Raw genomic sequence first — 27,730 nt, forward strand, 5'->3', positions numbered from 1 at the left:
GAAAGATTGATTTATCCATTTTCTCTTACCTTTTTCTCAGTTAGAATCTGCATCACTGAAAATTTTATAGATTTACCTCGTACCGTGCGTCTTCGAAGAGCAGATTTAGCCGCGTGCTAAAGACCTCGAGATCGCCCCGAGGAACTGCAAAGGCCACGAGAGATGCATGGAGTGATCAAAATTTAGCAGCTGATCGTCGCCTTGAAATTATAATGACGATTGCAGGACCCGGACCTGCCGAAACAAAGCGGTTCTTTCATTCCACCGTACGTTCTATACCTATAGCATACTTGGGCGACTTTCAACTTCGAATTCGTAGTCATTTCACTTTCGAAATGAGGATATTATGCCGATAATACGACCGCGGTGATCCGGCCCACGATCCCGACGCAATTTTTTTAACGCTTTTCTTAGCCAAAAAAAAAAAAAAAAAAAAAAAATTAAGATGAAAGACTCAATAGTCGTTGTGATTAATTACCTGTCAATGCCGATAACGTCAGGGCGTGTGCAGCGTCTTTCCAGACCTTTCCGCGATGAAATTTATCCTCAATTGCGATGGACATCCGTTCACGAGGAGATTTTCGTCATCCGCACAACGACTCGTTAGCTGGGCTTCGACGTTGATTCGACCAACGTGGAAAAAAGTATAGGTATGCAACTAACAGTCTTACCGCTCCGGAAAAGGACTTCCTCCCTGATAACCAGCAAGTCCTACGTTATATAAGCAGCTAGGGATAACCCCGAAGGAGTTCGCTTCAGATCCTCGAAGACGTCCCATCGTTGGAATAATTTTTCATCCATCGAAGAGCCATTGAGGTAACTAAATTCCAACAATTGTGAATTTTTGAACACAGCAATTAAATAATCACATAAAAAAAAAACTCACATCTATATAAATCTATAGTATTTGGAGAGACTTCGTAACGATGAGAAGCTGCAGCTCCGTGTTCCTGTGCCTCTTTATCGTGGCGGTGCTTTCATCATGCGTCAGCGGAGTAGCCAGGAGCAGTGAATTCTACAATCGGTTCAACAAAAAGCCCTTTCGCCCTGTGACGGTCCAGGTTCCCGATCCCGGCAACGTCTACGAACTGAGTACCAACTGTCCAAGGGATGTTCACGGTCGATGCATTTCCATCTCACGTATCAGATTCAAGCCTTCGTCCTACGATTCTTCGCCGCCCGCGCAATTGCAACCTTACGGTCAACGATGGACGGGATCGTGGCCATCGGGATGGCTTCGTTACAAGCAACTGAAATCAACGCCCTTTATATGAGCAATTTTGTAGTCGCCAAATTTTTTAGAAAAAATATCATATGTGACCGTCATGGAATAAAATTATCAATTGTGTAAAACGGATGTCCATTGTGTTTATCTATCGATTAAGTACGTACACCTGGACTAATTTTTGAAGGATTTATTATCTCCCGCTCGGGGATTTCGTTCTCGATGTACAACTCGAAGGCGGATGAAAGTTTACAAATAAATAGAGAGAATTAGCCGCGAGTGAGCGTAATATTTAGGTGAGGAAAAAATTCGGCAACTTTCGGTGATCTCAATTAATATATAATGTGCTTGTAAACCAGCATCAGCTACGTGGAGGCCCGCGACCGTTCTGAGACAGTTTTGTTCTCTTTCTTTTTTTGCTTTCTTCGATCTCTTTTGGAGTTTTGCAATCGGACGGCTGGCGCCCGACATATCTCTCGCGAGTAAGTAAATATCAATGACACTTCTCTATCGGCTTAAAATCGCCATTAACCGTATGATTAGTCGAAAAAAAAAAAAAAGAGATGAACCTTTTTCTTGTCGTGATAATAATGTTATTAAGCATCCCGGTATGCTAATGTGTTTGGTAATTTTATCGCGTCTGTTTCTTCCTACATTATGCCTCTAATTAAAATTTCGTTCATTAATCCGCGATGAGATCATTACATGGGAATTTAGGGAGGATGCTGCGGTAGCGTGGCGGTAGAAGATTAAAAGTACCATGTCGCAATATGCCAACGTCCGAGAGATGAAGTGTGTAGAGAGATAAAAAATGCTATGTGAATTTCAAATCATCTCTCATAATAAAGCATCTGATAAAATTAATTGCTGCAAAAGTCCAGTCGTCCACCTTGAGACTCATTCCTAATTTGTTCTATATATTTGCCTGTGTACTCACCTACAGCGGTATGGATATAAAAATGTAATGGGGTATTCGGTGGAATGTTGAGTCTAGTTTCGTGGTTTCTGTTAGCCGATGGCTGCTACTCCTTAACAGACCGAGGCGATCAGGGATTAAAAAAGCATTCACTCGTTCGTAGTGGGCAGTTGAGCTTGTCCTTTATGAGTATCCAACCCATCATTTGAGAGCCAGTTCGACGCCGCCAACTGAATTGGAAGGACCACAATTCTTTTTCAATTCAATTATAATTACTAGCTATACGTTGCCCCGATTGGACTTATACCTACCGAATGTTGGCGACCGGCACCGACACTTTGAAAAATCGGAAGCAATTCTCGTCGTTTTCAATGAATCAAAATAAACTGAAATAAAATAGAACAGATTAAAAATAAAATACAATACAATACGATACGTAATAGTGAAGTGTTTTCTCTGTATCCGAATTCGTCTTTCTCGAAACGCTGCAATCTTCGAAATGCAGGCGATATTTATTCTCTTAGTCGGTGAGTTGCTACCTTCAGGTTATTTAATTTTTTTTTGTTTTTCGAAATCTCAAAGTTATCGAAGCTATAGGTACCAAAGTTCGGCCATTATTGGGTCCTCAAATTTATTCGCGTATTCGTCGTTTATCTTGTTATCCTAATATTTGCCCTCCGGGCCACGAGTTGATTGATATTACACTTACCTAAATTGAAATATCTCCCGAACGTCAAACGGAGGCCACTGCATAATTTGTATTTGCGTCTCGAATCGACCTAACAATATCGATCGAAAAACAAATGCAGATAATCGAATGGTCGTATATCGAATTCGAATACGCGCTCGATCTTACGCGGGAACTGATGAGCAATTGCGGGGAAAAAATTACGAATAGGTTATGACGATTAAATGTATTCAAGGCTATCGTACTTATCGTTTAATTATCTAATTAATTGCCAGATGGAAAGGCGCGCTCGTTAATTGATGATTAAAATTATGCAAATTTTATGAGAAATACGACATTTCGAACTATGTTATGACTTCGCTCGGCGCCATTGTTCCAACCCCATATTGTATTGCGCTATTATTTTCGCATCCAACATTGATATTATGTTACTTTTATTTACCTGCAATCTGCAATATCCTCAACGTGTAATCATCCACCGATGAGCTGACACGAACGCCTAATTTTCAGCCTGTCTGGCGGCGACCCATGCCGGTCATTTCTACAATGCTGACGGTACGCCGTACGACGCTTATCACAAGCTGCATTTGCCGGTACACGATCCACCTCTGTATCCGACATACCATCGAGTTCCCAACACCGGGTTCACGTGTCAAGGTCGCGGGGATCAATTGTGGGCAGATGTTGCCGCTCAATGCCAGGTCAGTAAATTCTGAGTAAAGTCTAACAAGTAAGTACCTGTAGATGAGTACCGGTCGAATTCCAGAATGAAAATGGTCGGGAGAATTATGAGCAATCGATCACTGAAAATTTTACGGCACACCCGGTTCCCTTGTGTACATCGTCATAGTGTCGAACAATGAATGATGTAAATACGGGTGATTACTATATCACAAAAACAAAAATATTTCAGGCTTACCATCTCTGCCAGCGTGAGCAGCTCGTCTCGAGTCACCTCTGCGTCAATGGGACCCTCTTCAATCAACAATTCCAGGTCTGCGATCAGTTTTACAACGTCCGGTGTGGCAGCCCATACGAAGATTTGTAGAAAACAGGCGCAAACGTCGGAACCGAGGATTTTTAAATAAATTTGGCATACTCACTTGCTTCAGATCTAATCATAAATCGTCCCATAAATACGTGTGAATGTGTAGAGGTGTATTACCCGTATACCAATGTCCATCCCACATGCAATCTTTTTATAATTGGTCCTGCCTGTAATTTTGTGATTCGCAGCGTTATTCAATAGATTTGTAGGTATAAGTATGTATCGATAAGAATAAAGTATTGTTAATAACTAGAGATATTTATGTATAAACATTTCTCAACTACTGTTACTGTCGATGTGTGATATTGGCGACGTAACATACAATGTAACTACTTTGTGATCGTTAAATAGCATGCTTTATGACTGAGAGATTATGAGGTAAGTTAGGACAAAAAATTACCGCCCGAACAGGGACTTGAACCCTGGACCCTCAGATTAAAAGTCTGATGCTCTACCGACTGAGCTATCCGGGCCGTTGAAGACACCTTGTTATAACCTTGTTTTCTAGAGTCACAGTATGATCAATGCTCTATAATTGAATGAGTTAAAAATTGGTAGGTTATAGATTTTGCTATTGTAGGGAAGATTAGATTGTAAATTAGGTTTCTTAACAACAGTACCACTGTGTTTTTCACCACGTTTTTCCATTACTGTGGTCATTCCTTGAATGCGTCCGCGCAAACAAAATGGCCGCGATGCTGTCATTCGGTTCTGTCGTCTGCATGATTAGAAGTCGTCTGCACCCACACAACGCCGTGATCGCCTGAATGGGTGTTTGAAATTTGAAAAGTGTAATTCTGAAAAACCGATACTTAATCGGTTAATGATAGAATTACTTTTTCATATTTTCGGTGCATATCATCAAACGCAAATCGATCGTTTGCTCGAGCATATCCCATTTCATTTTCGAATGTTATTCACGGAGTTTGACGTTTGACGTTCCATTCACGCAGCCAGGTCTCGCAGATATCAAAGGATAACTTTTGACTAAAAATTTGATATGTTTTCCATTGAAGATATTTACGAACTCGGTGCAATCGAGGTTGCCATCTTGCAGAATGCGTAAGTCTGCAAGAGAATCAATGTACCATGTATTACTTGTAGTTCCATGTCATCTGCGGTTTTTTCATGTGAAGGTATTTACGTGGCCTGTAATCAATCGCTGTAACAATTTAGCCATGGTATTTCCCTGTATACTAAATACTAAATAGTTTGTATCATGCAGGTTTCCAAAAAGAGAAGAGCTGTTGTTAACCTTCACTATAGTGGCAGATCCAGGCTTCACATTTTTAATCTTAGTACCGCTCTTTGCGATCCTAAGTCCTAAACTATCATCTGATGTTCTTATGGTCAGTATTGTGACCGAGTGGTCTAACATACTCCTGCAATGGCTATTCATGGAGGAAAGACCTTACTGGTATGTTTCAATTGAAATAAAATTTCACTTGATTTGCTAGCTTAGATCACTCTTACAGATCTTGCATAGTGTTATCAGAATGATTGTTCAATTTGTAGCAATGGATAGATTTTGATTAACTTCAGACTCTTAGAGCAAACGGAGAAAGAAGATAGTTATCGGGATATACCAACTTACACTGATCATTAGGAAAGGAAGCCTAAATAATTTCTACTCGTCATTGATCCTAGGTGGGCCAAAGAACGAGAGCTACTTCGGAAGTATCCAGTGCCCGTTCTCCGGCAGACTCCATTCACATGCGAAACTAGTCCTGGATCTCCTTCTGGTGGGTAGAAAAATTGGTAGGCGAAATTTTTTATCTCATTTCACTGGGACCTAATGTATAACATTGTAACTTTCAGGTCACATGATGGGATCTGCTGCCGTGCTTTACACAATCATGCACTTTATAAATGATTCGATAAGCAGGCATACGAGTTTTAGGTAAACAAATATTTTGTTGCAAAGGCTAAAAATTAGATTGAGCTTTATAATTGACCTGAACATTCACGTTGGATAGTGAGGCTAATGCACGGAGAGTGAAGCTGTTGCTTTGGATGTTGTTTATTGCTATCGAAGTATTGATAGCTGCATCTCGAATTTACTTTGCCACACATTTTCCACATCAATGCTTCCTCGGAGTATTAATTGGTAAGCCAAACTCATATCAACTTAATACCTGCAATCATCCAAAATCACTTAGCAACAATTCTCTCACAGGTATATTCATAGCTCGGCTGTTTTTGTGCGATCCTACTTTCTCAGCCTGGTGGCAACATACTCGTACACGACAACTACTTATCGCACCTGCAATAATGATTTTCTTCTCCTATGGAGCTCATTTGCTTCAGAAAAGCCTTGGTAACTATAGATCTTGCATTATGAGGCATTTGATTTTTGAGAGGCACTGCACTCGTGATATAAGTAACGGTCAATTTTTATAACTCATTACAGACATTGATCCACATTGGAGTATTAAAATGGCTTTCAAGTGGTGTGCCAGCCCTGAATGGGTTCATGTTGATACAACGCCCTTTTTTTCCCTTGTGAGAGTGTCTGGCGTAGCATATGGATTAGCTCTAATAGGACCTGTTGTAACCAAGTAAGAAAGGCCATTTGTATCCACAAACGTAATTTTCTGTAGTCAAAACATTTTTTTCATTGCAAGATCTAATTTCTTGTAGGCAAACTCGCTCCAGAAAATCGTTAAACTATTTGGTAACAGGAGTGCTTATTTCTGGTTTTACTATTATCATATACCACGCTCAAGCATGGGTTCCAACAGATGAAAGGATAACATTTTACCTAGGTGTGTTTACGCTCTACGCCTTTCAACCCTACATCTACTTCGTAATCGTGCCATTTTTGGCGTCTCACTGTGTGCATTTCTTCGACCCGAGCTTGAACTAAAAACAGATTAATAAATAGGTTCAAATTAGCAGGAGCTTTAAGACCATAATTATTTATTTATGATTCAGAGCGTAATGTATCAAAGTAGACCTAGTTATTTTTTATTTAATTTAAAATAAGGCCAAAGATCTTCTGAATTTTTGAATCATCTGATTCTTGTCATTTCACGTACTCACAACATTTCGATCACCTTATCGGTAACAATAAAAATATCATTCACCTTGGATAACATGTGTATTCATTACAATCTCCAAAATCTCCTCAGATGATCCAGTTATAAAAATTAGAAAAATGGATAAGTGAGCGATTTCAAACATGAATTTGGTATTTCCGGGCGTAAGCTCGAGTTCGACCTCATCGCATTGCTTGCCACCAGCTGCCGCACTGGTACCACGAAGTAAACATCGTCACCAAACAAGAGGCAGCGTGAGGCGTGCTTTCAGTGTTATTCCCGTCAGCTCGGAGCGTGGTGTTTACTAACACAGCATAACATTGAAGTTCTATCCAGTTTTCAATGCATCCACTTATTTCGCACAAAGCATTTCAGTGATTTATATGATAATATCCATTTATTCTCCAGTGCAGAATAACAAAAATCGACCCAAGTGAGCCATTATGGTTAGAATCAATCCGCGTTCGATCGTTCTTTGATCGTTCGAATATTTCATCGGTGACCACCGATAATCCGAATGATATTCTATTTACTTACGTGTAGGATTTGCGCAGCGTAGGTTTCTAGAGTGAATGTGAATGTTGGAAAAATTTCATCGGAACGATCGGCGGTTGAAATTGGATTGAATTGGTATCGGGATGCGCGAGGTGCCGAGAATAACCGGGGATAACCGAGAGCAGTAAGGGTGGGTAGTGGCGCCAGCCCCGGCCGTCAACCGAAATAAATGAATTGGATGTTCGGAAACATGGCGGCCAGCGACGACGAGCCGATGCATCTCTACGAAGTTTTTCAAAACTGCTTCAATAAGATCGCGAACAAGCAGCCTGGTGAGTGTGAATAAATAACGTTGAATCCCTTAGGTTTAAGATCGAGTGCGTAAACAGTGCAAAACTCCGCGTCGGACCAAGGAAAATTGTGAGCATCGAAGAGCGTGCGTGTCGTGTTCGGATTACCGTCAGGTATCAGTCGCACGTTTTGAACCGAAAACATCGTATCCAAGTGACATGTGGGTGTGAATATTCGCGATTTTTGTTATCGTCGAAGCTCTCGCTACCCCCGGTCAGCGTTCACCGCGAGTTTCGCCCTGCGACGACGATTTTTGCCTACTAGGATGGTTGTGTTTTGGTTCACTTGACAATGCAGATGGTGCTGCCCCTACGGCATCTTTCTTGACTTTTTATTTTTTTCAGGGTTTTTTAACGCTACTATTTAGATACTCAAAAGCAGATATTTACCCTTGCCATATAAAAACCGACTGGCGTAATTAACGTAGCGACGTACGATCTCCGCCAAATATTTATCTCTAAACTCGCCAGAAAAAGCGAAAAAGAAAAAAAAAAAAAGAAAAGAAACTACCCGCCCACGTCGTAACGCAGTGTAGCAAAACACCGTATCCGACAATCCTCACTTTGTTCCACATATTCTCATCGCGATTAATTCTAGCTTTCGTCCGAGGATATCAGTTCGAACCCTTTTGCCCCGTAGGAATTCGACGTACCTTTGTTCGTGACGTAAAGCAATTAACGATACCGATCGCCCGATCGGATTTATCAACGAGGAATCAATCACCTGCCTGTTGAACGTTTTTGAATCAAACACTCGATGAATGACTTTTCCCGTTATCAGCTCAATTCGCCAGTTGTTGTCAGTTGTTGATTTTATTGCCCGGTGGATAAGAAACGGCGGCAGTGCTCGTTCCAGGGAATAATTATTATTAAGCAACACCGTCTGGACGGAACGAGCATTATCGCGCACCGCGCATCGTCGACGTTACAAATAAATTCTTGACAATGAACGGACAATTTTTATCAATGGAAAACACTTTCGCGTTCACGCACAGATAACTCGGTCCTTGTCCCAAATATACGCGATTAAAAACACTGGTATCTATTCACAGATCACGGAGACGATCCCATCGATACAGATCCGAGTATTCATCCCTTGTTCGAACACCACAGTCCTCCCTGCGATCTCTCACATATCCCAGGAACGCTTGGAGACTCTGTGAAATTAGGTTTTTGCCACGGTGCGTTGCGGGGGTCGAAAATAACCGGGATCGAGGCTGCTTGTCGCGAGGAATAGATTTCCTCTTAGCCTGGTTAGAAAAAATAATCAAGGACCGGGGGGTTTCCGCCTCGATTTTCTTTCATAATTTACCCCGGTATTCGCCGTGGCCAATTTCCTCCCCGCTCAGAGTCCGGCGATCGTGCGGGAGACTTACGACGCTACTACGTTACACGATAAGGTAGGATCGGAAAATCTATATAGATTACATATACCTACGGCGGTTGACCTTCGCGTTTGAGCACGTGTACGCCGCGACGACAGACCGACCGACAGGTGCGCAGTATCGAAAAGCAAAACATCAACCCTCTTATTCCCGTCCCGCGCGTTTCGCAGCCCTACTATTTTATCCCCCGGGTTCACCGGGGGACGCGCAAGCGCCCTTCACGCACTTGCACACCTCCTCACACGGGGAACACCGAACGCCTCTCGGCATCTTCGGACCAAATTCTACGCTCCCACGAGACACCTGAAACCGCATACGTTCAAATCTCATTTTCATCTATGTGTACCGTGGTATTACTCCGGGAAAATTTTTATCACCGCAAGCGAGCGAGCGAATTCTCCTCCTCCTCACCTGCGGGGTGGACGTCGCATAAAGGACGGCGAGCGAAAGCTTGCAATAAAGTCGAGTCTCTCTCGTTTCGAGGGAAGTTTCCTTTGCGGTGTTTATTACGTCATCGCACCTACTCTCCGTAGGGGCCAGCGGCGTCCGTGCACACGTATCCCGTACCTACCTACCTACACCTTCCCAACCTGAAATCGAGTGTAACTCACGAGGGCTGAGGAGGGGTCGAAGAGGGAGGGGAGGGGGTGACACCTCCGCGACTGCACCTGTCGTTGCCGTTGCCGTTGCCGTACGGCCAGTTTTTACTTATACGATCAGTTGCCCTCGCGGCAGATTTTGATGCTCAAAATATATTTTATCTATATATATATGTATATATATGTATGCCACGCGTAATTTATGTGCAGCGTCCGACGAGCGCCGCTCTTTCTCTGCATAAAAAATGGATAACCGTCGTTAGACTTTGTAAAAAAAAAAAAAAAAAAAAAAAACGGAACAAGAAAATCGAACTTACGTTGAGGAGAGGGCGCGTGGTCATTTTCTTCTTCTCATCTCCCTTACGGAATACACAGAGTCCAAAGAACGTTGTGTGAGGTATCGTTGGTAAACCGTGAGGAGGTGGAGGAGGAGGACGATGATGATGATGAAAAAAATGGTGTCGCGAAGCCTAGAGTAGCTTTCGTTCGATGCGTTCGTCGTCGTCGTCGTCGTCGTCCCTCCTGCACCGGACTTTCGGCTGGCCGATCACCTGTTGAACATTCCAGCGTCCGTCTCACCGTGTATACGTATAACAGCGGTCGCGGTACACGGGGGCAAAGGAAGCCGGTCAGGGGCGGGCAGACGAGAGACGGGAGCGGCGAAGGTACCGGCGGCAGCGGCGGCAGCCTCCTTCCCGAAGCGGCAACGCGACGACGCGGTTAACAAAGGTGACAATAAGTTTCCCCCCTCCCCCCCCCCCGAACGAGGAGGTATCGTCGGACACGCGCGCGGCACGTGCCTCTCCGTCTTCGGGAACCCCACACCCTCCCGCACTTTCGGCGACATTTCAAAAATTTTTCCCCCAGATAAACCGAGGAACGCAAACGAATCGGATGCAACGTCCGTCCGTCGATTGTACGTTATTCGGTCTGCGTACTCCAAGATTTGTCGATTTTTACGCTCGTTCGTGCAGATTTGTCGAGGAAAATCGGGAGCCTCGCGTCAGTACGTACACGGACTTTAGCGTACACGCTACGCGACTCGGTCGTATCGCGTAGATAAAACGTTACGTAGGGTGTTCGGAATTTTTCCGCAAACCGCGAACGCCTACGTGACAAAAATGGGATACGTATACGTACGCGCACGCTATATTTTTGCCAAACGAGAAAACGAAATTACGCGCTCGCTCACGTGGCGCGTAATCAGGCTCCCTTTCGGCCCCACGGTACGGCGCGAAGCTGGACAGGGTTGAAAATCGGCCCCATTTGCATCCGTGGGACACCGAGGAGGCGACAAAAAGGGCAGCGTCTCCCCGGCGTTGCTCGGGTCCCGATTTTCGAGACACCCCGTACATCCGTATCCGTCCACATCCGTCGACGTACGCCGGCACGGTCGTACCGTACGTTTGATTGCGCGAGAACCCCTGTCATCTCCGGTCCGGGGCCCCTCGCGGTCGTACGCGTCGCACACACCGGCACACACACACACGGACCTCCAAGTTTACGAGTCTCCTCTTTCTCTCCGCGCGTCTGTGCGCGGGGCGGCCGCGTAGGTAGGTATCATCGGTGTGTGTGTGCGCGTGTGCGTGTGTACGCGAGTCCCTCGCGATCTCCTCCTCTCGCTCTTCGGAGGGCCCCGTTCGCCGGGAGAGGCGGCGGCAGAGGAGGGGGACCGGGGACGACAGCTGCTGCACGCTGCAGTGACCTTACCCTCTCACCGGGACCCGGGGTCTTTTGCCCGACAGGCGAACGGTCGGTCGCGTGGCGCGCCACATTCTCCTCCCGGCCCTCGGGCTTCTTTCCTTCCTTTTCTTCCATTTCCTTTTTTTTCCACCAGACTTTTCTTTTCTTTTTTTTTTTTTTCTCTTCTCTTTTCTCTCCGTACACCGTTCCACCGTGTGTGCGTATCGCACGTATAGGTGGTGTACTCTATTTACACTCGATCCCGTGTACCTGTATGCCTACGTTCTTTACTCCTCTGCTTTTTTGTTCTTCGTTTTGAAGAAGGTTCGTTGTTTTTTTTTTTTTTTTCTTTTTCTCTCATTTCGCCCGCTTTGCCATTACCCCCCCCCCCCCCCCCCCCTCCCCCCCCTCTTTTACCCGGTATATATTTAAATAAGATTCATTTCTCCCCAGCCTCTCTAGATCTCTCTCTCTCTCTCTCTCTCGTTCTCTTTCTCTCCGCATCTTCTCTTCTTCGCTCGCCTCTTCTCTTCTAGTCTTTATAGTCGGTCAAGCAAGGTGGCAGCTGCGTTTAAATACTCTGAACTCCAAAGTACAATCTCTGCTGGTGTACGATATCTGTATACATCCGTGTGTGTAAGATTTTATGTACACAAGTTGCACACACATACATACATATATATATATGTAAGTACATATGTATACCTTAACGCGTAGGTGATAATATGACGCCGGTTGTACTCGTGACTCGAAAATCCCGTCTCTCTCTCTCTCACTTCGGAGAGATTCGACCCACCGATTTTTTCGACCGATCCGCCGAAGGAGAGAGAGAAAAAAAAAATTAGTACGAGAACGTCGACCGGAGGTGACGAGAAAATCGAGAGAGGCGATCTCGATTTCAAATTTTCTACTCCGACACACGTACCGCAGAGAGGAGGCGGCGGAAGGTCCCCCGGACCACCCGGTGTAGAGGAGCGTCACTCAATCCGTGCGGGAGGGAAAGAAAAAAAAAAAAGAAAAAATCTCGCGCACCTCGTCGGGTTTTTTTTCCAAACCCCCGTCGATTTTCTAGTTTCCACCAAATTCCGTACACTGCACATACCGTTTCTGGTGGTGCACGATCAACGCCATGTTGGAAGCGTGGCACCGGTTCGCGCCACCCTCATGCCGTGCGATCTCGTCTTCCCCGTACCTAACTCGGATGTCCCTCTCAATTTTTTCTTCCCCTTTCTCTTCTCTTCTCTTCTCCCTGCCCTTATTTGTTTTTTTTTTTCCGAACGACGGCGTCCGTCCCAAAATGCGAGAGACGCTCCGAGAGTTTGACGAACCTCGGGCCGGGGTGGGTTATAGGTAGGTGTAATTTGACGATATCATCTCGTCGGGAAATTCTTCTGAACGCGTTCGAGTTATTCCTCGATACCGTCGGACACCCCGTCTCGTGTAACGTCCAGATGTACAGGCGGATATTACCGAACAACGATGGCGATAACATAAAGAAAAAATATCACGTGGGTAATGGGTGTAGAAAATTGAAGAAAAAAACAAAATAAAATGGCAGGGTTGTCGTAGGTACGGCCGAAACAATTATTTCTATCGTTGTCGGCGGGGTGTAAACGGCGAAGGATAAAAATGGCGGTGACCGCTGCCAGTGGTGGTGCCACGCGACCTCGGGCAAGGGTGGTGGTTTTTTTTTTCTCCTCCTATTCTTATTTCCCTTTTCTCTACCGGTAGAAGAATTTATGCAGGTATAAAAATAAAGAGAAAAAAAAGGTAGAAGAAGAAAAAAAAAATAAAAAGTGTACAGCTATATACCAATGATGAACTTAACGTAGGGGAGGAAACGGAGTAAACGGGGTGGGGGGAAGGATCATTTTTATACGTGTGTGTGCGTGTGTGTGTATATATATATATATATGTATAGGTACCGAGGAGCTAAGGAAGAGAAATTTGTTCAGGCGACTGAGTAGAAAAACTCATGAGAGGAAAGGAAAAGAAGAAAAAAAAAAAAAAAAATTAGAGAGGAAAGTAGCAGGCAGAAAATATAGTCGGAGGGTCGATGGGCGGGGATAATTCAGGTAGCCAAGGGTTCTCAACTTATTTGGAGGAAAAATAGTTTTCGATTTACTTTTTTTTTTCCCGTTGTTATATAGTTACCTTTCATAACCGCGACGCACTCGTATCGCACATCGCCGATTCGAACACGTGGTTTCCCACCTCCCCGTACACGACGTTGAGACGAATCTCCGCAAACGTGATTTCATTCGCTTCGGAATCTTTGGGGGATGACGAAGTATATTCGAAAGAAATTATTCGCTGTAATCGCGTGGGATGGAAAAAAAAATTTACCCGCCGCGTCCCCCGCAGTATTTCGGGCAAGCGCGAACGGTACGATGAAAATTTGTGGGAAATTCTTCGTCGGTTCCTTTTTTCACGTACAGCCTATAGTATGCGTACACGAGTCGTTACAGTTCCTCGGATCTTCCTCCTCGATCCCATCCGGTCTTTGCGGCTCCCGTACACGACGCTCCGGATCAAGTTTAAAGACGTCCCGAGGGTTCGTCGTCGTCTCCTACGCCGTTCCCCCTCGACGTTCCCTCTCCCTCTCTTTCCGATGCCCACTTCCGTCTCTTCCTCTGATTTTTCCCGTCCATCTCCACCGCATCTCGATGAAAGAAACCAAGGAATATTAACCCGCACGTCACACACGCGGGGCGATAGATACACGGTCCTTCATTGTACACACACGTAATTTCGATTGTCTCTCGTCCTTTTTTTCCTCCCCGTCTTTGAAGTCCTTTGAGAATTTCTGGAACCGATTCGCAGAACGGCGAGACGACTGACTCGATCTGTAGGAGAATAGAACGGATGAGATAAGAAAGTTTGACGTCGGGTTATCGTGTTCTATAGATTTTAGTTACAGTAGTAATGGGATGACCTACCTAAGTACTTACAGCGTACAGCGGATGACAGGCTAGAAGTTTAACCGTTGCTTCTGATGTGTTTCGCGAGGCGTGTAAATATTAAATACACGGGCCCCTCAGACCGCAAACGAATGAGACCGGCTGTACCCACGTTTCGTACGGGACGTCGGCTACACCGGAGTCGTCAAAGGATTGTGTTATCGTTTGGTGGTGGCGACGGTGGTGCTAGTTGACCGCGGCGTCATTTTCAGAGCTTTCGAACTACTCCTTATCGTCCACGCCCACCTATAATCGGTACACGCTTAACGGGGACACGTGTGACGTACATTATTCAGTTTTGCTATCGCACGGTATTCTCATCGCGATGCGAACAATTTCGAAGACCAAAGAGAATTCGATCGCTCTCGCAACCAAATGAATCTATTTTCTTTCTTGTTTTTTTTTTTTCAACGTCAAAACGGACGTTCGATCGAAATAATCAATGATAATTGCATTAATTCTTACGTCGTAGGATTCATTCCTGTTTACACACACAGGTAATAACATCACGCGTTGGTAATAAAATTGCATAAATCCTTACTTCGTGTTACACGCGCACGTGTCATATATCCGAAAAGCTCGATTTTAGTCCGAGAAGAAGAAGAAGAAGAAGAAGAAAAAAAAAACAAGAGAGAGAAATGAGAAAAAAAAAAACACCGGGGCAAATAAAACTCCGCGTGAATTATTCGCGTGTACACAGAGAGACGCGCGCGCACGGCCGTGTGCCCCTTGCACGTACTTGAGGGAGGGGGTTGTGCGTCGTTGAAAAATGAAAGATAAAGTTTGAATAAATTTCGCATACGTCTTTGTAAATCAAAAAGATTTGGCACGGAAACCGTTCGGAGGGCGAGAGGAGTTAGTCCATCCCCGTTTTGTTTCGCGTTCGCGAACCGCATACTAAATTTTATTTCCACCCCCGGATCGCGCGAACACTTTTTCCGCAGGCTAGAGCGAGCTTACGGAATAATATCCGTCACGTTCGAACGACTCGGATTTGGGATTAACTTCGCGCCCGCGTATCCCGATACCTTCCATAATTTATACATTCGATATTATTTATTTAGATGTACGCGGAGTCCCACCGTTTTTTTTTTTCTTTTCTTTTTTTATTTATTTCTCCCTCGATACGACGCGAACTCGTGTCCGTACCGCCCCCACCCCACCCCCGGGATTATATATATTGTAAATTTTATCGCGTTGTGATACTCCGGTGGTTTGTAAAGATGCTTGTTCCTCCCCCTCCCCCCTCCCCCTCGTCCGGTTTTGGCGTGCGAGAATTTTGAGATTTCGTACACACGGGTACGTATAGGCGTACGGTGTGTACGTAGAAAAATTTTCCAGTAATTTTTCCACCTTTTATATATTTATTTCACGCAACGGCGTGTATAAATTTTATTCACGTTCTATGTATACGTATACAATATAAATTGTACGTACGTATATATTTTATTCAGCGATACACACTAAATTTTTATTCATTTTTCTTCACGTTTCAGAAAAACCAGGCTTTCAGTCGCCATATGGCCCCGCAATAGACAACGGAATGGTGAGTAGAAAAAAAAACATCGAATCCGACGCCGTTTAACTATAAATTATATTATCAATTCCTTCACCTATTTTTTTTTTTTTTTTTTTTTTTTTTTTTTTAAGGAAAAGAATAAGATCTCCAGATCGAATTATCTCCTATATTTCCATCGCTGATTATTATTTTTCTTTGATCGTTGAAACATTTTTTTTCCGTTGTCGAAAAATATTTATAACAATTGTATCAGCGAGAGTGTTGAATCATGTGCGAATGAACCGTGATCATAATTTGTCGGATACCTCGATTGCTCACGTACCAAGTTTCGTTTGTATTATTTTTTTTCTTCTAAATACTTCTTGGACGAAACAACGATGTTTACCTAGTCTCGTGTTTACTTTCTGCGACGCAGACGTACGGTGGGAGTCCCTTTGGTGCCGCGGGCGGCGGTCCCGGTGGCGGTCCGGGCGGAGGAGTGGAAGGTGCGACGTATCCACCGGATTCACCTTATTTCCCTTTCGGTACACGTGGAAATCCCGTACCCTCTGGAGCGACCATCACAACCACGTCAGCGTGCACAAATTCTTCCTCAACACCAGTCGTCAACAATTCGAGACTTTCGAACCCCTCAGCCGGTAAATTTTCCTCCCTCTCTCTCTTTTTCTCTCTCTATTTTTTCTTCGATACTCTGAAAGTTTTTTTTGTTTTTTTTTCTAAATTGCATACGATATACACAGTTTTTATTTTTTTTTCTATTTTTCAGGAGCAGCGGTTAAGAGAAAGAAAGATGTGAGTACAAAAAAAAAAAAAAAAAAATCATACATTGACAAAAATTTGCGCATTAAAAAGCTGAATTATTTTTAAAAGAACGGAGAGCTGTGAGAAAGCCTATCGTTGATAGAATTTCCGTAGAAGTTAAACTTTGAAGGGGGAAAAAATTTTTTGAAAAAGGTGTTGAAAATTTAGGGAATATAATTGTCGGCCTCGCGTCAAGTCCAGGTGCTCATTGACCTCCCCCAAATTACATACGGTTCTTCTCTTGTTTCTTTTTATTAAAATAGAACTTGGACGGACCGGACGGAGAAGTCGTCAACACACATCACTGGGTGAGTCGATTGAAAAAAAAATGCTTGCTTGCTCTTTTTGTTGTTTTTTTCCTTGTTTCCATCTCTGTAAAAAATATATAATCGCGTACCCGGTTCGTCGCGAGTCGCTCCGATCGTGAGATCCGATCAGACGGACCTCGAAACTTCGACGAAATCTCAAAACTGCGAAACGAACCACGTGCGATGACGCGCAGAGACTATGCCTCGTTACTCATTAGGGATAACGAGAGATGATCCGAGGAAGGAAATCGTTGGAATAAATTAATTAAGACGACGACGCTTCTCAGACCCCGAAAGGGAGGTGCCCTCGGATGGCTGGATGTGGATTGAAATTTTAATATTTTACTCCGCAGTTACGTCGCCCTCCGGGGCTGCGACGATCACCCCGCGTTTTCTATGAGGGGGAGGGGGCGGTTTTTCTCCAGCCGAAGGGCGGGGGGGGGGTCGTTCGTACCGTGAGACCGGAATGCTCGATTCTCTCTCTTCACGTATTAATACATATATTACAAAGCGTGTAACGCGTTTCGCGCGTGTCGAGGGTGAGAAAATTTCGTTGAGATGCGACGAAGTTGGTTTCGTAGATCGCTCGGGTTTTGATCGAATCGGCGTAGAGTATCTTTGGCAGACACCGAAACCGCGTCCACCGCAATTACGTTATATCATCGGCGTGAAAGAAGAAGAAAAAAAAAACACACAAAAAACTGTTCAGACGCCAAAAAGAAAACGACGACGAATTTCTGATCGGGGTGTAAAACGGACGTTCCGGCGTTCACGGTATGCGTCGTACGAGCGTCATGATTCACGTATCGCGATGGATTCTCCGAAATTCGGTGATCGTTGAGTCGCCGTACGGATCGCGAGTTTTTGGTACGTGCGATGGAGAGTTTGAGAGTTCGCGGAAGGATCGACGAAAATAGATCGTCGGAAACTTGGACTCGCGGGTATTGTATATTCGGTATTACGGTTAAGCACCCTCGATCGCCACCGCGTACGCACGCCGTCGACCGGGCGTCGCGAAGAAACTCTCGACGAAGTTTTCTCTACCTCTTTTTCATGCCAAACCGGTAATATCGATGTACCGCCGAACTTCCGTCGATCTTCGTCGATTGTTTTCGCGGGTTACGCCCTTCTGGGTGTTTTTTTTTTACACGGTCGCCTCGGGGTTCGAGGTTCGGCGGAACCCTCTCGGTGCGCGGGGGAAAACCCTCGGAGTTTCGCGCAAATACAGATATATATATATATATATATATATATATGTACACGTGGTGCGCCGACAGAGGGGGGAGAGAGAAACGATAACGATACCCCAGGGCGCCACTGGGAAGATCATTTCCTAATAGAAATGTGATAGCGTGGGTCCTTCGCCTTTTTGAATAAATTATTACTCCTTCGTAAGGGTGGTAGTGTTGTTTACGTTCAGCACTTTCGGTTATTCCTCGGTCCTCGATGACGACGTCGGGCCTCCATTCTCCCTCGCGTAGCACGTGCCCTTCGGTTTTTTCAGACGGAGGAAAATAAAGGAGAGCGAAAAGTCTGCGTACCGGGTGGCGAAGCGGTTTCGTAATTTTCGATTCGCCCAATCAATGGGGGGAGGGGAAGGGGGAGGGAGGGGAGGCGAGAACGACGTACGGTTCGAAAGCGCGAAAAACGTGGAGAAATGAGGAACGATACGCACCTGTTGCATTTTACTCTAGTTTACGTTATATCCCTACTCTGCTTTCTCTCTCTCTCTCTCTCTCTCTCTCTGTCTTTTCACACCCTTCGGCCGCAACCTGCGCGCACATATTCCAGTTTCGTACAGAGTAACGCGGGACGATATTCGTTCACCGAGGCGAGCGAAGTTCGACTCTCGTATGTATTAAAAAAAAAAAAAAAAAAAAGAAAAAAAATGTCTCCCAACTTCGATTTCTCAGATTATATCGTCCCCTAGCAATTCCGCGGTTCGTTTCGTCGCGGTCCACTGCAAAAACAAACATGTAATGGGTACGTCGAATTTTCTACAGTTCACCGCAGCAGACTCACCACCGCTCGTGCACACATATGTCGTTCGGATCCACGATCTCTGTGTACATAACATACCTATGTACACATATACACGCGTATCTGTATGGTTTACACAATAGTGCATCGGTTTTTTGGGTGAGCGCGTGTCGTACATAGATATAGACGCGGTTAAACGGGTATTACGGAGAGGCACTCGAAAATTAAGGACGCTTTTCACATCGGATACGATATAATATCAAGAGGTCGCGTGGCCTCCGGGGGTCATCCGACGGACCGGCGTGTCCGTCCTTCGTCCCCCACTTTCGATGGTAGGTAATCGTGTTCGTCGAACGGAAGCGGTGGACCGCAAAATACAATTAATTTATTATCTTTGAGTCAGGCGTGAAATTTCACGAGCACTTCGGTGGTGGGTACGCGATACTTTGATATTTAGAATCGCCTCGATATCGCTGCGGTGGGTAACAGAGAAAAGAAAAAGAAAAAGAAAAAAAAAATAAAATTCGAGTAGGAACGCAGGGGATCTGGACCGCATGAATGTAATAACGGTCGCGTGCTCCGGGGGGTGGGAGATACTCTCTTTTGATAGCCCTTGTTGGCGAATCCTTCGCTCATTATCATATGAATACAGGAGTACCGGCGAATCGAAAATACGCGTATCGATCGACGAATGAATTTTAGGATCAATAACGTCGCTGAGAAATGTAGAATTTTCTCATTTTTGCTCCCAAATTTTTGAAGAGACCGTTTCATCTGTACATATTCGAACTCGCCAGATATGGATTTATCCCATCACTTCGTTTATCCTCGATGTATATGTTGTCTCAATCTGGTACAATGCATTGTGTGGGAAGGTGAGCACGGTTTGGTTTCTTTGATAGAATTAGGCGGTGTCCATTGAATAAACGACGATACGAAACCCTAGATAATAATATACGAACGTACGTACGTACCTACTCGTGTGTCTCTGCGATCAACCCTTAACTACACGTGCCTACGCTCAAGCTGTTTGCTTTGCAGCCCTCTCTCTCTCTATCTCTATCTCTATCCCTGTCTCGTTCACCCCCTACCCCCGCCTCTAATTCCATAATACCTCAAGCTCGAAAATTTACAGCTTGAAACTTTGGAGTTTAAAGTTTGACGCTTTCAAGTTTTCGACTACCGATAATACAATTTTCGTTGTATCTAACGGGTGGAGGAAATTCGCAATACGGACAATGTATGTAATTAACACCCGTGGTGGTATGTGTGGGTGTATATAATGTGTATATCGAAAAGCGGAATGAGCGGAGGGACGACCAAACGACATTTGTATACGCGTGTACGTGGTGTATATTAACTCGCTATTATATACGTTTCCTTTGCCAAAACGCGCTGGTAATTAGTTGACGTATATAGATATATAGATATATATATATTTTAATCTATATCACATACGCTCAAACGCACATATTCATGAACATATACTCGAATTCACGTTTCGGCGAAAGAAAAGTAGCATCATTCACCAAAGTCAAATATTTGCCAGGTATATTATAAGCGCAAGTGTTTGTGTGCGGATATACATACGTAAACTCGTATCTGATACATAGCTCCTATTATGTACATACATATATATATATACACACACGTATCCCAATCGCGTTCTGATTAGATCTCTATTATCACGCGGGGGATATAAATATACGTATATTACTGTCCCCTCAACATATGGTCTCGTTTATGGGGAAACAATTTTTTTCTTTTTTTTTCAATTTACAAATCTCTTCCACGCATCATTTCCATCGAAAAGAACCGACTGTAACATCTACGATAAGTCGTACACGCGTCCTCCGTTTAACTTGATTTTTTCCATTTTTTACACCCTTCCGAACTCCGCTTTGATTCGGGACTCTCCTGTACACTTCGGTCTCTCGCTTCATTTAATTCGGACAACCAAGGAAAGCGAACTACCTATACGGATGCCCACACCCTCCCCTGAATAGCTTCATCGGTACGAAAAGCATTTACGGTTTCAGATAATCTCGATATTTCTATTATTTAGAAATTCAACCAATCTCGCATTCTCCAAAAAAAAAAAAGAGTTTCGAGGACGAGCCCTCGGTGATAGGGACGAGACAAGCGGGTGTATTTATATAACGAGCGCATCAGAGTAGAGCGGCTAAAGTTATAATATACCTAAAACTTGAGAGGATGAAGTTGGTCCTTCGAAAATTAATTCAGTCTTCGAGAAATAGCCGTTTCCAAATTTTTTTGGGGCGACTGCGACGTGCGTCGAAATCCACTCGAGAAAGATATTTAATTCTCGCGACTGGATCTACACACATCTACTCGCACTTAGCTGTACGAATTTCTCCCTGTTTCGACGCCGGCTTAATCACCTTTCGCGTATCGCACGATGCGACCCTTTCTAGGATTCTACCGACGATGTACATATATATATATATATATATACCCGGTACCACCTCCACGAAAACAAACCCCAGCGTATAAACTATAGTAACTACATAACGTTCCGTAACACGTACCACCCTACCACCACCACCACCACCACTACCATTGAAACGCAACGCGATACGGCGAAGGTACATACATGGCGTGTCACACACAATACCTAGAGACACACGTAGAGAAGCAGCGCGTATGTACGCACGTTGGATGTACATAGGGTTGCAGCTGCTATATAGTAATAGTACCTAGGTTATAATGGTGGAACATAACCGTGAGAGGAAGAGAGAGAGAGAGAGAGATAGATAAAGAGAGAGGGTGGGCGGATGGCGGGCGAGGGCGAGGGTAGGCGGCAAGGTGGCGTACCGGGGGTTATACCCACTAAATCTCACCCTAAGCATCTCGAGCGACCCGCAAACCCATCCTGTACAGCGAACCCCCCCCCCCCCCCCCCCCCCCCCCCACCCTAACCCAGTGGCCGGGCTGCAGCGCGCACCCTCTTTGAGTTTCTGTGTCTGTTTTAAGTTTTTCTCTCCGCAGCCCTCCGCCGCTGACTCTCGGTAGATTCTCGCTGCCGCTCTCGCCGTGTTCCTCTCGTGTACCGTTAATGCCGCCGCCGACGCCGATGCCTACGCTTACTCCGGTTTACACTCGAGGAAATTTTCAGCCGTTTCGGCGTCCTCTACGGTTCCTGTTACACTTCGCGATCCGATGTAACGCGCGTATCGTCCCCCCCCCCGTGTTCTCTGCGACTCGGTGTTGTTGCCTCGCAATGGCGTCGCAGAACGACCCTCCCGGAGACTGGGAACGTTGCTCGATGAAAAAAAACCAAAAAATAGCGTCAATTGTTCGTTTTTTTTTTTGCTATCGTCGCCTCTTGATTTAGCGACGATTTGGCGAAATTAATTCAACGCTATTCCAGCGAAAGAGAATTCGAAACTGGACTTACGTCAGTCGTCCCCGAGGGAGATCGGTGTAACGAGGGGTCGGGAGTTTGCAGGGCGCTTTTTTTTCTTTTTTTTTGTTTTTTTCTTCCCTGGTAGAAATCCGCACCGCGTGGGTTTTCTCGAAATCAGATCTCGGTACAGCGGGGTGGCGTTCGGCTACGCCAATGCTCGGAGGGGGGGGGGGGTGGGGTGGGGTTATCCTCCCGCCGTGCAGTTAATGTGTTCCAGGGTATATATATAGGGTGACGTAGAGACCTCTACCTACTACCCCCTACCCTAAGTTCTCTCCGCTTCGAAATATTCAACGTGTATATACATATATATACTCCTGTATTCCGTCCTACCGTTTTCATTATTTCTCGGCATCTGACCGGCTCGAACGAGCGGTAAAGTTTTTTCCCTCTGCGATCTATCTGAAAATTAGTTCTTTACTTGCACATTGTAGGTGTGTGTATACATGTATCGCATAGGAGAATTCTTTTTTCTGCATTTCGATGCAGCGACCGATGATGAATCTGGTCGTGTATCGTACGGATACGGAGGCTCGAAACCGATTTTCGTATCCTATACTGTCTTTGAAGATTCTTATAAAAACGCGGTTTTGTATTCTAATTAATTCTTTACGAACGGTGCGCGCCAGACCAAGTGCCCGTACGGATGACGACGACGAAGCGAAACCATTCGTCGAAATGTAACTCTCGTCCACATTGTGCGTACTTATATACATATATATATAAATTTTGTATATATGTAACGATACGATGTACTCTCCTCATATACGCTAGGACATCGAGCGCGCGTCCGTCTGTGTGTGTCGCGTACATTTTTTTTTTTTTCCATTAGACAATTTACAAATAATTAGGTAACCTCGCGTTAACAACTGTGTAAACTGAAAAGCCGCGTGTGACGTCACGGTATATTCGATCTCTTTCGAAGCGATGCGACGCCTTCGAGTTTTCACGCACACACGCACACGTACACGTACACCTTTTACCTGAGGAGCTACCGTGCGTATACGATGTGCGGTATGATTATCGTTTACGGTTATAGGACACCGACGAAATTCGCTCGTTTTATTTTCCTTTCGTTACTTTTGTTCTTCGCCTGGGCGAAATTTTCGAACACACCTCTCGCGCGTGTCTCTACCTCGTGTGTAACCCGGCGTTCTTCGCACTTGCCAAAAAACACTTTCGATTGAAAAGTGAAACCCGATCGGCGCGGATATTTCATGCAGGCTATATATATGTATGTAATATACATCCGCAGGATCCTGATATCGGTTGTATAAAAGTATGGAATATATAAATCAATCCACCGTTGCGATTTGTCGAATATTCGCGTGCGCGTACGTACCGAATGTATACGTATAGTCATGAGATTTGCATACGTGTCAGTCCGGTGTTCCTCCGACGCGATTATTTTATCCGCGCGTATGTAAAGCATGAAGATTCTTGAGAAAATATGACCGACGTTCTGTAAAATAACAAGATATTCGTCGTTACGTATTCACAATATTTAATAATGCTCTTCAACGTTTTGATCGGTGGGTACGATATTGAGGTTTACGTTTAACTTTTACTACTTACCAAGTTTTGTTTGAAAAATCGTGGCAACGCCGCAACAGGATACAAACACGCCGGTGCAGTGCTTTCGTTTTATATGTATATATATATATGAGAAAAGGGTCCAGCGGCAGCAGATCTCGAGAAAAAAGCTCTTCCTCGGCGTCTGAACAACCTCGCGATATCGTCGAGGGGAGAGATATACCGAGGAAGCACCGGAGTCGCGATCTCCAGCCATCGTTGGACTCTCACCCCCCGTTTTCCAACGATTTCTCTTACCTGCATCAGAGAAACAACGTCAGTAGATCATCGTCCCTTTGTCACAACGTTTGAAACCGTTAATTTTCTCAAGTACAATTGCGATTACGATCGTTGCCACGGGATAGTAAAAATACCAACGGGGGGTCACGGCGGCCATTTTGTTTTCCGAGACGACGTCCCCTTCGAAAAGTTCGTCGTTATCCGATCGACGATTAAGTTTTCGAAAAATGTCCGTCGTCGTAGTCGTCTTCCTCCTCCGACGAAGAGGAAATATCGAATTCTTTTCTATCCGAATGAAAAAGGTTTGTCTTACCCGGGGTACATGCGTGTGGGCAAAACTCCGCGAGCGTATAATCTCGTCGTACTACCGTGTCAGAATCCAAATGGGATTATACAGCAGAGAGAGAACAAAAAGGGGGTCGTAAATCGCGCCCGCCGCTCGTACGTTTACAATAAAGGTTTTTGACTCAACAAGTGGGGCGATATTTTTAGCTCGGTCAGTACGTCGCCGGTAGTCCCCTGTCCTCTCGGGTGGGGGTAAGAAAGAAAAAAAAAACAACTAAGCAGAGCCCTTCTTCGTTCGTTAGGGGTTGCGCGTAGACCAACCGGATAACCAGCCACCCGACCGACCCTACCGGCGGAGCGACTGATCGCCGTTAGAGGGGAGGCGAGAGCGGCGAGGCGCTGCATCGCCGGCGAGGGGAGTGGGGGGAGGCGGCGGCGGTGGTAGTGGAGCGGAGTGGTGGAAGGAACGACGACGTCGCTTGGGGGGGGGGGGGGGGGGGGGGGATAATGATCGCTCGCTCCTGGAGGGGGCGGTGGCGGATAGACGGGCGAGGCGCCCCTTTGAAATATCAGTCGCGTCGCGTACGTTGGCGAGGTTGCGTCGCGCCGTTCCAAAGGTCACCTCGAAACTCCCGTATTATTCCGCGCTGGTTGTTATTTTTTTTTTTTTCCTTTTCTTTTCTCATCCCCCAGTTTTCGTTTTCATTTTCCTCTCTCACCGCGGATGCACCCCTACCGCGTTGTCGCCCGTTTCCGTACCGCAGTGTTGTTGAATCAAGTTTTTTTTTTTTTTTTCTTTTGCCGAAAGAGAATCATTCGCAAAACAAACAAAATTTTCAATGACGATGACAAATAACGCTCGGCGAATAATATTTTCGGCCCGATAAAGAATTTTTATTCGTCGAAACCCGCGTGGTGTATTTTGTGTAATAGGTGTGTGTGTGTGTGGTAACCTGCTACGCGTGTGTCACACGTTGTAAAGTGAAGCTGGAAATAACGATAATATTAACCGAACGAAAAATGAAAAGAGTAAATTTTCAACCAACCGGACGAAACTCGAGGATAATCTTCGAATAAGCGTGCTTCGAGTACGGGTCGTTGTGTTCGGTTTTGTAAAAATTTTCCAACCTCCAAACGAAGACTCGATTTTTCTCGCCGAGTTCGAAAATTCTCTCCACCTCACCGGCTTTTCGGTTTCTTTTTTCTTCATTTTTCGTCAGTCGCGCGCGTGTCCGTCTCTCGAAACTTTACCCACTTGTACGTCAGCGTCGTGTCCGTTAAACAGTGATGATTGAATTACTGAGCTTTTTCACGTCATCGCTGGAGTGTGCCGCGGATAAAAAAAACGAGTCATTTACACCTCGTGCGAATCGCGTGGATTTTTGATACACGGCAAAAGGGAAAACACCGAAGTTTTTGCGATATTCTCAATGATGTGTCGTGATTTGAGATTGTTCGAAAATTGGACGACGACAAAGAACAGCGGTGAAAATAACGGATTATCGTTACTGTTGTTTAAAAAATCCAACTAGTTTACCGTACGTCTGTGATCAGAGAAGAATGTGGACCGAATAGCAGATGTACTCTGGTTGTATTCGAGCTTCTTAATTGCATCTCTACGTGGATCGGGTAAACGAATTCGATCGAATCACTAGGGTCGGGGAAAAAATGATTCCGGAAACGCGGATATCAAGGTTGATTATATTTTGTCCTCATCGTCATCGAAAACGATAAAAAAACAGCTTAACCGTATACCCCCCTCGTATGTACATAGTGAATAATATTGGATAATATTTCATTATAAATATTGTACATACGTATACATATATATATATGTACATATATACATAAATAATACGTTTATCCGAATGAAAAGAGAAGGACAAAAAAGGTGAATTATAGAAAATGAGTTGAACATTTCTACGCGGAAGTTTGGAAGAGCATATGATTTCGTTCCGGTTCCAGCGATAGAATTTTCATGTGCCAAGTGCCGCATGTATGCAGAAGGAAATAAAAACCAGAGTAAGAAAGAAAGATAATAGAAGTAGTGTAATAGATATATCAAAAGTACAACAAAAGTGAAGTTGGACGCGCGATAAAAATGCGTCAAGATATTCGAAGATTTTATGTGAAACGTCGGAATGCAGTTTTTTTAATCGTTCTCGGAACGATTTTAATAACGATCTGCGGATTGTCATCGACCGAAAGCTGAGACTGGGGAAAAAAAACCCGAGATTTCTAGCAATAGGCGATAATCTAATGACAAAAATTGAAACATTTCTCAAAGTTTTGTGATACGAACAAAGAAGAAGACACAACGCAAACAATAAAGTGGGTTTTCGAGTGCGGTGAATAGAAAGAGGAGAAAATGCAATCGAACACGATGTACAGGGAGATGGGTAACACGGAGAAATTGATGGGGAATAACAATAACAATAACAACAATAATAACAACGGCTCTTCGGCGGCCGAAATGATTTTTCAAATGGAAGACGAAGGGCTCACACAACTCGGTAGCGTTTTTCAATCCGCCTACCAATCCATTGTTGGCGGTGGACCGCAGGTAAGAAATATGGAATGATTGTTGTTGTTTTTTTTTTTTCCACGCAGTTTTCTCATTTTGAAAACTTGCACTCGTCGGTGCGGTGTTTTACCCGACCTTTTACAATGAGGATTTTCCTCACGAATTAAAAAATTATTTACATGTACACAATATTATTAAATTATCTCTGCCGCGGTGTGCATCCGCGTATGCAAGTACAAATGCATGCGTAGCGCAGCTATACCCACACAAATTCCCGGTCGAGGATATTCAAAGAAAAATAGTTTAAATTAAAACAAAAAAACTGAACATCACCGCGCGCGTTATCGTTGCCGGGTTGAGAGGGGAGAGCGCGCTAGTAGGCATGCAAGTATTGCGTCATCAAGATGGCGGCCGTCACGTGGGCGGACACGCCGTTGGCCTCCGCCGTTGTTGTTGCACCGTACGGAATATACCCTTGGTCGACGCTTTTCATCCCTTTGTCAGGTAATTCGTATACGTCCTATTCAGTTCGATATGGTATTCGTATAATAATTGCGCTGGATGAAAAATCCGATGCGAATAACGTCGAATCGAAAATGCGCGTCAGAGGAGATGGTTTTGGCGCTAGAAAGAGGGGATGACGGGTAACAACGGGGTTGGAGGATAGGAGAATGGAATCCAAGCGTC

General features: G+C 44.7%; 3 protein-coding genes, 2 long non-coding RNA genes and 1 other non-coding gene across 10 annotated transcripts in view; 3 read left to right on the forward strand and 3 right to left on the reverse strand.

The window, feature by feature from the left end:
* The first annotated feature begins 2,211 nt into the window (after window positions 1-2,211).
* LOC105684695 (U-scoloptoxin(01)-Er1a-like) lies at window positions 2,212-4,131 on the forward strand. Its single transcript, XM_012398256.3, has 3 exons — window positions 2,212-2,668; window positions 3,340-3,530; window positions 3,743-4,131. Exons 1-3 carry the CDS (start codon window positions 2,641-2,643, stop codon window positions 3,875-3,877), a joined length of 354 nt encoding a protein of 117 aa, XP_012253679.1. The 5' UTR covers window positions 2,212-2,640; the 3' UTR covers window positions 3,878-4,131.
* Window positions 4,026-4,636, reverse strand: LOC125501733. Its single transcript, XR_007279374.1, has 2 exons — window positions 4,498-4,636; window positions 4,026-4,406 (listed from the first exon to the last, which is right to left on the reverse strand). It is a non-coding gene; the product is annotated as an uncharacterized LOC125501733 (long non-coding RNA).
* Window positions 4,278-4,350, reverse strand: Trnak-uuu. The gene has a single exon. It is a non-coding gene; the product is annotated as a tRNA-Lys (tRNA).
* Window positions 4,596-6,969, forward strand: LOC105684698 (glucose-6-phosphatase 2). Of its 3 annotated transcripts, none has more exons than XM_012398257.4 (8): window positions 4,596-5,013; window positions 5,089-5,294; window positions 5,525-5,619; window positions 5,696-5,777; window positions 5,854-5,984; window positions 6,054-6,194; window positions 6,288-6,435; window positions 6,518-6,969. In XM_012398257.4, exons 1-8 carry the CDS (start codon window positions 4,936-4,938, stop codon window positions 6,741-6,743), a joined length of 1,107 nt encoding a protein of 368 aa, XP_012253680.2. In that variant the 5' UTR covers window positions 4,596-4,935; the 3' UTR covers window positions 6,744-6,969. The 3 variants fall into 3 exon arrangements, with proteins under 3 accessions (XP_012253680.2, XP_012253681.2, XP_012253682.2); XM_012398258.4 differs by having other exon boundaries at window positions 4,598-4,939; window positions 5,103-5,294; XM_012398259.3 differs by having other exon boundaries at window positions 4,872-5,013; window positions 5,103-5,294.
* A 181-nt stretch (window positions 6,970-7,150) lies between these two features.
* LOC105684708 (transcription factor 12) overlaps window positions 7,151-27,730 on the forward strand; it is a 49,868-nt gene continuing 29,288 nt past the window's right edge. Inside the window, exons 1-5 of one of the 3 annotated variants that reach the window (XM_020851611.3) lie at window positions 7,151-7,742; window positions 15,884-15,933; window positions 16,322-16,544; window positions 16,673-16,698; window positions 16,971-17,015. In XM_020851611.3, coding sequence (XP_020707270.1) covers window positions 7,640-7,742; window positions 15,884-15,933; window positions 16,322-16,544; window positions 16,673-16,698; window positions 16,971-17,015 — 447 coding nt within the window. In that variant the 5' untranslated portion in view covers window positions 7,151-7,639. Of the gene's footprint in view, window positions 7,743-15,883; window positions 15,934-16,321; window positions 16,545-16,672; window positions 16,699-16,970; window positions 17,016-25,083; window positions 27,083-27,730 lie in introns of those variants that run through there. The other 2 variants (XM_020851615.3, XM_020851620.2) reach the window with 2 other exon arrangements.
* Window positions 13,522-16,428, reverse strand: LOC125501731. The gene is made up of 3 exons (XR_007279372.1): window positions 16,292-16,428; window positions 14,367-14,633; window positions 13,522-14,273 (listed from the first exon to the last, which is right to left on the reverse strand). It is a non-coding gene; the product is annotated as an uncharacterized LOC125501731 (long non-coding RNA).

The sequence above is a fragment of the Athalia rosae genome, chromosome 7 (genome assembly GCF_917208135.1).
Source record: "Athalia rosae chromosome 7, iyAthRosa1.1, whole genome shotgun sequence".
Classification (NCBI taxonomy): Eukaryota; Metazoa; Arthropoda; class Insecta; order Hymenoptera; family Athaliidae; genus Athalia; species Athalia rosae.

Excerpts from the sequence above, each read along its gene's own strand:
- LOC105684695 (XM_012398256.3), top strand. The coding sequence starts at position 2,641 with ATGCAGGCGATATTTATTCTCTTAGTCG. Across the intron at positions 2,669-3,339 it reads GATATTTATTCTCTTAGTCG|CCTGTCTGGCGGCGACCCAT; the intron begins GTGAGTTGCTAC and ends CCTAATTTTCAG. Across the intron at positions 3,531-3,742 it reads ATGTTGCCGCTCAATGCCAG|GCTTACCATCTCTGCCAGCG; the intron begins GTCAGTAAATTC and ends AAAATATTTCAG.
- LOC105684698 (XM_012398257.4), top strand. The coding sequence starts at position 4,936 with ATGCGTAAGTCTGCAAGAGAATCAATGTACCATGTATTACTTGTAGTT. Across the intron at positions 5,985-6,053 it reads CTTCCTCGGAGTATTAATTG|GTATATTCATAGCTCGGCTG; the intron begins GTAAGCCAAACT and ends ATTCTCTCACAG. Across the intron at positions 6,195-6,287 it reads TTTGCTTCAGAAAAGCCTTG|ACATTGATCCACATTGGAGT; the intron begins GTAACTATAGAT and ends AACTCATTACAG.